The 9727-nt window shown below is 37.9% G+C and overlaps 2 protein-coding genes across 2 annotated transcripts in view; one reads left to right on the forward strand and one right to left on the reverse strand.

Moving 5' to 3' along the window:
- LOC137008821 (atrial natriuretic peptide receptor 1) overlaps window positions 1-7450 on the reverse strand; it is a 22559-nt gene extending 15109 nt beyond the window's left edge. The window contains exons 1-4 of the mRNA XM_067370537.1: window positions 7381-7450; window positions 3278-3406; window positions 3074-3179; window positions 2297-2429 (exon numbers count right to left, since the gene is read on the reverse strand). Coding sequence (XP_067226638.1) covers window positions 2297-2429; window positions 3074-3179; window positions 3278-3304 — 266 coding nt within the window. The 5' untranslated portion in view covers window positions 3305-3406; window positions 7381-7450. The remainder of the gene's footprint in view (window positions 1-2296; window positions 2430-3073; window positions 3180-3277; window positions 3407-7380) is intronic.
- Window positions 4748-8781, forward strand: LOC137009325 (PRELI domain-containing protein 1, mitochondrial-like). The gene is made up of 6 exons (XM_067371449.1): window positions 4748-4797; window positions 5460-5567; window positions 7395-7620; window positions 7867-7980; window positions 8205-8283; window positions 8479-8781. Exons 2-6 carry the CDS (start codon window positions 5476-5478, stop codon window positions 8568-8570), a joined length of 603 nt encoding a protein of 200 aa, XP_067227550.1. The 5' UTR covers window positions 4748-4797; window positions 5460-5475; the 3' UTR covers window positions 8571-8781.
- The last annotated feature ends 946 nt before the right edge of the window (window positions 8782-9727 follow it).

Below are 9727 nucleotides of genomic sequence, written 5' to 3' on the forward strand. Positions count from 1 at the left end.
GTCTCTCTATCCATCTGTCTGTCTGTCTATCCGTCTGTCTGTCTATCTGTCTGTCTGTCTGTCTATCTATCTGTCTGTCTATCTATCTGTCTGTCTATCCGTCTGTCTGTTTATCTGTCTATCTGTCTGACTGTCTATCCTTCTGTCTGTCTTTCTGTCTGTCTATCTATCCTTCTGTCTGTCTATCCGTCTGTCTGTCTGTCTGTCCGTCTGTCTGTCTGTCTATCCTTCTATCTGTCTATCTGTCTGTCTGTCTGACTGTCTATCCTTCTGTCTATCTGTCTGTCTATCCTTCTGTCCATCTATCTGTCTGTCTATCTTTCTGTCTGTCTATCTGTCCATCTGTCTGTCTGTCTATCCATCTGTCTATCCGTCTGTCTGTCTGTCTATCCTTCTATCTGTCTGTCTATCTGTCTGTCTGTCTATCCTTCTGTCTGTCTATCTTTCTGTCTATCTTTCTGTCTGTCTATCTGTCCGTCTGTCTGTCTGTATCTGTCTGTCTGTCTATCTTTCTGTCTGTCTATCTGTTTGTCTGTCTGTCTATCCTTCTGTCTGTCTTTCTGTCTATCTGTCTATCCTTCTGTCTGTCTTTCTGTCTGTCTGTCTGTCCGTCCGTCCGTCCGTCTGTCTTTCTTTCTGTCTGTCTATCTGTCTATCCTTCTGTCTGTCTATCCGTCTGTCTGTCTGTCTATCCTTCTGTCTGTCTATCCGTCTGTCTGTCTGTCTTTCTGTCTATCCGTCTGTCTGTCTATCTGTCTGTCTGACTGTCTATCTTTCTGTCTGTCTATCTGTCCGTCTGTCTGTCTATCTGTCTGTCTGTCTATCTGTTTGTCTGTCTGACTGTCTATCCTTCTGTCTGTCTATCCTTCTGTCTGTCTTTCTGTCTGTCTGTCTATCCTTCTGTCTGTCTATCCATCTGTCTGTCTGTCCGTCTGTCTGTCTGTCTGTCTATCCTTCTATCTGTCTGTATATCTGTCTGTCTGACGGTCTATCCTTCTGTCTATCTGTCTGTCTGTCTATCCTTCTGTCTGTCTATCTGTCTGTCTATCTTTCTGTCTGTCTATCTGTCCGTCTGTCTGTCTGTCTATCCATCTGCCTATCCGTCTGTCTATCCAACTGTCTGTCTATCCATCCGTCCGTCTATCCGTCTGTCTGTCTGTCTATCCGTCTGTCTGTCTGTCTATCCTTCTGTCTGTCTGTCTATCTGACTGTCTATCCTTCTGTCTATCTGTCTGTCTGTCTATCCTTCTGTCTATCCTTCTGTCTGTCTATCTGTCTGTCTATCTGTCCGTCCGTCTGTCTGTATCTGTCTGTCTGTCTATCTTTCTGTCTGTCTATCTGTTTGTCTGTCTGTCTATCCTTCTGTCTGTCTTTCTGTCTATCTGTCTATCCTTCTGTCTGTCTTTCTGTCTGTCTGTCTGTCCGTCCGTCCGTCCGTCTGTCTTTCTTTCTGTCTGTCTATCTGTCTATCCTTCTGTCTGTCTATCCGTCTGTCTGTCTGTCTATCCTTCTGTCTGTCTATCCGTCTGTCTGTCTGTCTTTCTGTCTATCCGTCTGTCTGTCTATCTGTCTGTCTGACTGTCTATCTTTCTGTCTGTCTATCTGTCCGTCTGTCTGTCTATCTGTCTGTCTGTCTATCTGTTTGTCTGTCTGACTGTCTATCCTTCTGTCTGTCTATCCTTCTGTCTGTCTTTCTGTCTGTCTGTCTATCCTTCTGTCTGTCTATCCATCTGTCTGTCTGTCCGTCTGTCTGTCTGTCTGTCTATCCTTCTATCTGTCTGTATATCTGTCTGTCTGACGGTCTATCCTTCTGTCTATCTGTCTGTCTGTCTATCCTTCTGTCTGTCTATCTGTCTGTCTATCTTTCTGTCTGTCTATCTGTCCGTCTGTCTGTCTGTCTATCCATCTGCCTATCCGTCTGTCTATCCAACTGTCTGTCTATCCATCCGTCCGTCTATCCGTCTGTCTGTCTGTCTATCCGTCTGTCTGTCTGTCTATCCTTCTGTCTGTCTGTCTATCTGACTGTCTATCCTTCTGTCTATCTGTCTGTCTGTCTATCCTTCTGTCTATCCTTCTGTCTGTCTATCTGTCCGTCCGTCTGTCTGTCTATCCATCTGCCTAACCGTCTGTCTATCCAACTGTCTGTCTATCTATCCATCCGTCTGTCTGTCTGTCTATCTGTCTGTCTGTCCGTCTGTCTGTCTATCCAACTGTCTGTCTGTCTATCCATCCGTCTGTCTGTCTTTCAGATTAAAGTGACTGTAGTTAGGTTGCAGTAGATATGAGATGATGATACCGGTGTATGAAGATGTCATTGTCGACGGCCCACTGATAAAACTCATCTCTGACGGTCACAGAGTAAATAACAGTGAAGTCTTCACCGCTCAGAACCTTCTCTGGAGGACGCAGGACCCACGCCATCTCTAGACCTACACACACACACACATGTTTGTTTTTGTGAATTGTGGGGACTTTCCATAGACTTCAATGCATTTTACACTGAACAAACTGTACATTCTATCCCCCTACCCTGCCCCTACCCCTAAACCTAACCCTCACAGGAAACTGTGCAAACTTTTACTTTTTCACAAAAACTCATTCTATATGATTTATAAACCCATTTACATTGTGGGGACCGCTGGCTGGTCCCCACGATGTAGGTGAACTCAGGTTTATATTACATCATGGGGACATTTGGTCCCCACAATGTAATATAAACAAAAGCACACACACACACACACACACACACACACACACACACACACACACACACACACACACACACACACACACACACACACACACACGTGTTAGGTTTCCATGTTTTATGAGGAGTTTCCATAGACATGATGGTTTTTATTCTGTAAAAACTGTATATTCTCTCCCCTACATCTACCCATCATAGAAAACTTAAGTGACAATATACATTATACAATGCGACAATGTTTATTACAGAAGAAAACCTGTCTGCTTTAAAAACATTCTGCAATCCTAATTTTAAGACTAAATAAAACTATGAAGTTTCTCAGCACAGGTGTGTGAGTGTGTGTGTGTGTGTGTGTGTGTGTCGCACCTCCGCAGTCGATCATGTTGAGTTCATCTGGTTTGTCCAGAGGCCAGCAGTCATATTCACTGTTATCAAGATCATGCCATCCAAACACACACATCACAAAACACATCTGCAACAACAACAACACACACAGGTTATTCAGCAGCTCATCTGTGACTCATATTAAACTTCTACCCTACTTTTGAAGATAATGTAGAGAGCTCTTACCACACAGATGTAGAGAGATCTGCTCATGTCGACAGATGCAGCCGCTGCTGTTGCTGCTCTGAAGGTTGTGAGACTGTAATGAGATTCAGACTGAAGGATGAAGATGATGAGGGTTTCTGCACATGCGTCCTTCATCCAGAGACCATAATTAAAACACATTTACATACTTTCATTTTATTCACGTTTGTTTGAACTGTTACTAGTGTCAATACATCATCATTTAAATATCTGAATAAGTTTTAAAGTTGTTTCTTAATTTCTGTGGAGCCTATATAAGACTCTTAAAAGAGACACAAAGTAATTAAAGTTGACTGAATTTCTTCATTTATAATTAATAATTTATTATATATAGTTAAAATCGCTTCTAATGAAAGTGTGTTTGATGTGTAGAGTGTTCATGATTTAGTGTGTCCTCGGATGGGGATAGAATGAGCCGTTTTAAAAGTGGAAACGCGTCTCCATCTAGTGGTTGAAATGAAAATCTGCAGCAACGTGAACATTTTTTTACATGAACACCTAAATTATTTTCTGCTTTCACGTTTATGTGATCTAAGTTAATCAGTTGCTCTGACTGTGATTTTATTTATTTATTTTCATTTAATCATACTTTTAATTGTAGTTAGCATATGTGTTATCTATATATATATATCTGTACGCTACTTGTATTCAAGAATCATATCAATCACATCAGTTCATTTTTCAGGTTATAAAAACAAATACATGACTGATACATGGTTTTCTACATGATTATTATTATTATTTATTTTAGTACAGTTATGCAAATCATTAGTGTTTTAATATGTTTTAGTATGTGAGTTAAATTGTGTCATGTGATGTGGTCACTATCCCATGTTTCAGTCGTGACAGTAATGTGTTGGTAAAGTATATGGAATGATCAACTAAGATGTTATTATATTGTTTGATTCAATGTTTATTCAAACTGATGAATCACTTTGACATCAGTTTGATAAACTTTTACAAAGAAAGATTGGATTCAAAATACAACAAATCTCATAAATTACACTTAAAATATTGTTAAAATTGTAATTATTATTGATTTATCTGTGAAAACTAAAAAAAATATATATATATATGTATACGAGGTAGATTTAAACAAAATCTTAATATCTCAATGTAACCCTTCTTATTAAATTATTTATTATTGTGTTTCGGTAGTGACAAATTTGGGGAGATGAAAAATATTCCAAAACTTTCTGAAAATACAATATGAGAATTAACTGCACAATTACTAAAAACTATATTATACAATTTACACTATACAAAATTATATATAAAATATGTAAAAATGTAATATAAACTACAGCCTTTTTGTAGCCAATTTTAGATTATATATAATTTAGTGGCTACATTTTACAGTAATAATAAGACTGAATATAAGGAGTAAAAATAATTGCTAATTTTACTCTTATTGCGTTTGACGCGGACACGCGCACGCGCGCGCTCAGAGGGCGGAAATGCAGCGGATGTCGGTGATTTTAAAGCGGAGCTGCAGGATCACAGTGAGTGAATTTACTAAGTAAAATACGTTTCTAATTTACCGCCTGTGTTCGTGTTTATTCGGGATTATTCGCGCTCATTTGTTTACCTCGCTCGTGCGTGTGCGCGCTGCCGATGGCGTGACGCTTTATTTGATATCAATGTTTAATACACCTAACATAACAAATAGATTAACAGCTATAATTTAAGAGCTGTAATAAATGTTAAATTGCATTTTAAAGGAGAGGAAGTTCCGCTATAAGATAGTAGGTTGTTTCTTCGCTAAAGCGGATCACGGAATATGAACGATATAATAGCGATAAACATGATTTTATCATCAAATAAGCTCTAAAAAGGCTCTGGTCATTCTCAGGGTCAGTGTGTTTGTGAATGTCTGATACTGTGTGGCCCGGTGGATCATCCGGCTTTATCCGGCACCGCTTTGTTTATAGAGGGTAAATCAACTTCCGGTTGATAGACGTTTTTGAGAATATCGCCATGGTAACCATACTTTTCCGCCAAAATACCATAGTTTCTGCCATTTACAAAAAAGTGTATTTTTTTCACATGGACCATGTAAATATCATGATCTTTGATTATGATAATCATTAAATACAAGCATATTTAATAAGCATCGTATTTGGAGTAGAAATGCTGAAAGAGGATATGATGTGTTTGTGTTCAGGCTCTGCTGGCTCGTGATGGGGAAGCACTTCTTCAATGAGACGGACATCAAGAGCGCGTGGGAGCAGGTGTCGACGGCGTTCTGGCAGAGATACCCGAACCCATACAGGTACTGACACCCCGTCACTATCACCCCCAAAAATCATGTTCTTCCTCACTATTTTTGTCTTGTTTCCCAGTCCAAATATATAAAATCAATATACATTTTTCTTTGAGAAGCAAAACGATTTGTTTTGTGAAAGTGACAAATTTTGGTTCACAGAGCATATTTTTTTTAGATTTGTTGTTGGTTTGGCCAGGAACGTTTCCTTAAAGGGTTAGTTCACCCAAAAAATGAAAATAATGTCATTAATTACTCTCCTTCATGTCGTTCCACACCCGTAAGACCGTCATTCATCTTCAGAACACAAATTAAGATATTTTTGTTGAAATCCGATGGCTCCGTGAGGCCTCCTTAGCAATGTCATTTCCTCTCTCAAGATCCATTAATGTACTAAAAACATATTTAAATCAGGTCATGTGAGTACAGTGGTTCAATATTAATATTATAAAGCCATGAGAATATTTTTGGTGCGGCAAAAAAACAAAATAAAGACTTATTTAGTGATGGCCGATTTCAAAACACTGCTTCAGGAAGCTTCGGAGCGTTATGAATCAGTGTGTCGAATCATGATTCGGATCGCGTGTCAAACTGCTGAAATCACGTGACTTTGGCGCTCCGAACCGCTGATTCGACACACTGATTCATAACTCTCCGAAGCTTCCTGAAGCAGTGTTTTGAAATCGGCCATCACTAAATAAGTCTTTATTTTGTTTTAACCAAATACTAACATTAGGGGAATGTTCTGTGTTTGCTGGGTATATATATATATATATATGTAACAGGGACGACAGAATTAGAGGTTAGTGTATTTTACCCAACAGAGGTTAAATAAGGCCTAGGTTCGGCTCTGGGAGGATTTAAATGAGAAGTTTGGGCCAAATTTAAATTCAAGCAATTAACAGCCGGCAAATTTATTACAAAGACTCAAAAAAACTTTGAGTGAACAATTCTTCACAATGTACAAAAATTCCACTCAACAAGAATGTGAAGTCAAGGAAAAAAATAAAATAAAACAAAAAAAAGTCCCAATAGTCCTTCTGGATTCCTTGTATGTATGTGTGTTTAAAATACTCAAATGTCCATTGTGTATAAAGGCCTTTTTGTGTTTTCTACCCGGGTAGTGTGTATGTGCTTAGCTCTCAGTTCGGATCCGTGTTGAATCACGATGATTCTTTTGAATAGTAGATCAGGGTCTGGCTCGCCGTTCAAAGGTAAATCACTCAATCAGAATCAGCATGCAAAAAAAAAAGTTCTCTTAAAAGAAAAACCAGTAATCAAAAGCATTGACCATTTTTTTCCCTCAGTAATAGGATGAATTAGTAACCTCATGCGTGCATGTTCAGCTGGCTTCTTCGTCTGAATTTAATATAAATCGACTCTCAACATGCTGCAGAGTTAACCGCCCTCTAGTGGTTAATCACAGTACTGCACCAAAGATACCGGTTTGTTTTTGTAGTACACAAATCAAAAGTAGTTAAAAATAGATTTACTGTAGAACAAAAACATAAAATAAAGAAAATATGAATGTACAATTCAAAGGGGTTACATCTATATATATATATATATATATATATATATATATATATATTTATGCATAATTTGCAATAAAAGATATAAAATATTTCTACTTACATAATTAACATCAATAGTTTTATATTTCAAAGTTGTTTTCAATTTGATTGTCATTCGCAGTGCATCATGGGATTGTAGTTCTTTCCCTCATTAAATACATTTTTCACTGATGTTTTGCTTCAAATCTAAGTTTGTAATGTTGCAATCCCCCCCGCAGCAGGTGAATTTTGTTTTACCATGTTTTTACCGTGTTCCTCTCAGCAATCACGTTCTGACAGAGGACGTTGTTTTTCGTGAGGTGACGTCAGACAACCGCCTCCTGTCCCGGCGGCTCTTCACGAAGACCAATCGCATGCCTCGCTGGGCGGAGCGCTTCTTCCCGGGGAATCTGTCGCGTACGGTTTACATCATTGAGGATTCTGTCGTCGACCCCGGAAACAGAAGCCTCACCACGCTGACCTGGAACGTGAATCACGCCACATTTATGGTAAACGACATGTCCATGTCATTCGAGATGTTCATGTCTGTCTGTCTTCAGTCAAAAAGAAATTATGCATGAATGCACTGATCCAATATACTGTTACACACTCGTTTTCCTGCTGTTTACTTAAGACATATGTTTGTGATTATTCTCCAGAAGGCATTTTGACCTTTATTTAAAGCTGATGTGTGTGTGTGTGTGTGTGTGTGTGTGTGTGTGTGTGTGTGTGTGTGTGTGTGTGTGTGTTACCAGCGTGTGGTGGAGCGCTGTGTGTTTCTCGGCGAGCAGGATCGGCCCGTCTGGACGCGGATCACCAGAGAAGCCTGGATCTCATCAGGACTCTTCGGCCTTTCCAGACCGATACAGGTAATCATGTGATCCATGTGATCAGCAGACACATTTCCTGTCAACTTTCTGCTTTCACCAACAACACCAACGGCCCAAACACTAAAAAACAAGCAAGAGAAAAGATATTTAGAGATTGGGAGTTGACCTGAATGTTCATAAGTTTGTGTGTCAGAGAACCGTTGGTGTGAAATGTGGCTCTTGTCAGCATTAAACGTTAATAGTGTTTCTTCTTCTTCCTGTAGGAGTTTGGTTTGGCCAGATTCAGGAGTAATCAGGCGAAAGCTATGAAGGGTTTGGAGCACGCGCTGTCAAATCTACAGAGTAAGAAATATATTTATAAACTTTATATGAACTCTTGAGTGATAAGATATAAAGACATGAAATGTTGCGTTTAATGTGTGTAAACGAAAGATTAAATCAAGTAATGTCAGTGTTACTTCCTCTTTCCACTGGTGTTTATCAGTGTTAAATGTGACAGAAAGCAAGTATCATGTTTCTGTGTGTCCTTCGATTCAGACGCATCGACCGCATCTCATGGAGATTCTGCAGAGAAACACAAGAACCTGAATTCAGCCTCCAAAGCCCAGAAACCCCAGCAATACATCTGATCAATATAAACAGAGTGAACCTCATGAAACCTGTCGGGTAACATATCCTGGTCACGAGAAAATCACGCCTATTTTCATGTGATTATTTTTATGACAATTCTCAAGACTGTACGGAAGCTCATTTACACCAAATAAGAAAAAACACTTAATTAGGACATTAAAAGTCATAATACATACTAAATCGAAATTTTGACATACAAAGACAAAATTATGACAATAAAAGTTGAATTTATGAGATTACAGTCTAAATTATGATAGAAAATCTAAATTTTGACTTGTTAGTTTCAACTTTTTGTCATAATTATGACTTTTATTTTGGTTACTGTTTGTCAATTTTGACTTTTTATGACAATCAACTTTTTGTCATAATTATGACTTTTGTATCAATTTCACATTATGACTTTTTAATGTCATAATTTTGACTTTTCATCTCCTAAATGTGACTTAGTATGTCATTTTTGTTTTTTTATGTCAGAATTATGACTTTGATATCATAATGTTGACTGTTTATGTCAATTTCGCTTTTTATGACATGATTGACTTTTAATCTTTAGACTTTTGTCATAATTTTGACTGTCAATTTCGACTTTTTATGTCATATTATGACTCGTCATAATTTCGATTTGTCATAATTATACTGTCATAATTTTGACTTTCCATTTCCTAAATATGATTTTAAATTAAATTGATGAAATTGATTTATGTCATGATTTTTTTCTTATGTGGCAGAAATGTGCTTCCATATGACAGCGACACAGAGTATTATTTTAACTGTGAAGTATTTATACATTGTAATAATTGTACTGCCTTTAATTTATGCTAATTTAAAAGTAAACACAGTAATATATAAAATAAAAAGAATGATAAAGAACTCGATGAGAAACTTTGGAGGAATGTCCTGAAAGTCACAATGCACAATTCTTAATGGTCATAAAATATAGATGATCATTGAATAAAATCCTTTTGATTTTGTGGTGAAACGTGACCTGAACATGTTTTCATGAGATTCACCCATCTTACCCAGAAGCATCCTGTGATGTGAGCGTATTTAATGTAAAGCTCAGGTAAGAGAGACTGGCGTTGTGCATCAGAACAGATGAAGAGCAGCTCTGATCCATAAATCATGTTCCATGTTTGTTTAGAAGTTTCATTTATTA

The sequence above is a fragment of the Chanodichthys erythropterus genome, chromosome 20 (genome assembly GCF_024489055.1).
Source record: "Chanodichthys erythropterus isolate Z2021 chromosome 20, ASM2448905v1, whole genome shotgun sequence".
In the NCBI taxonomy this organism is placed as follows: Eukaryota; Metazoa; Chordata; class Actinopteri; order Cypriniformes; family Xenocyprididae; genus Chanodichthys; species Chanodichthys erythropterus.

Excerpts from the sequence above, each read along its gene's own strand:
- LOC137009325 (XM_067371449.1), top strand. The coding sequence starts at position 5,476 with ATGGGGAAGCACTTCTTCAATGAGACGGACATCAAGAGCGCGTGGGAG. Across the intron at positions 5,568-7,394 it reads AGATACCCGAACCCATACAG|CAATCACGTTCTGACAGAGG; the intron begins GTACTGACACCC and ends TGTTCCTCTCAG. Across the intron at positions 7,621-7,866 it reads TGAATCACGCCACATTTATG|CGTGTGGTGGAGCGCTGTGT; the intron begins GTAAACGACATG and ends GTGTGTTACCAG.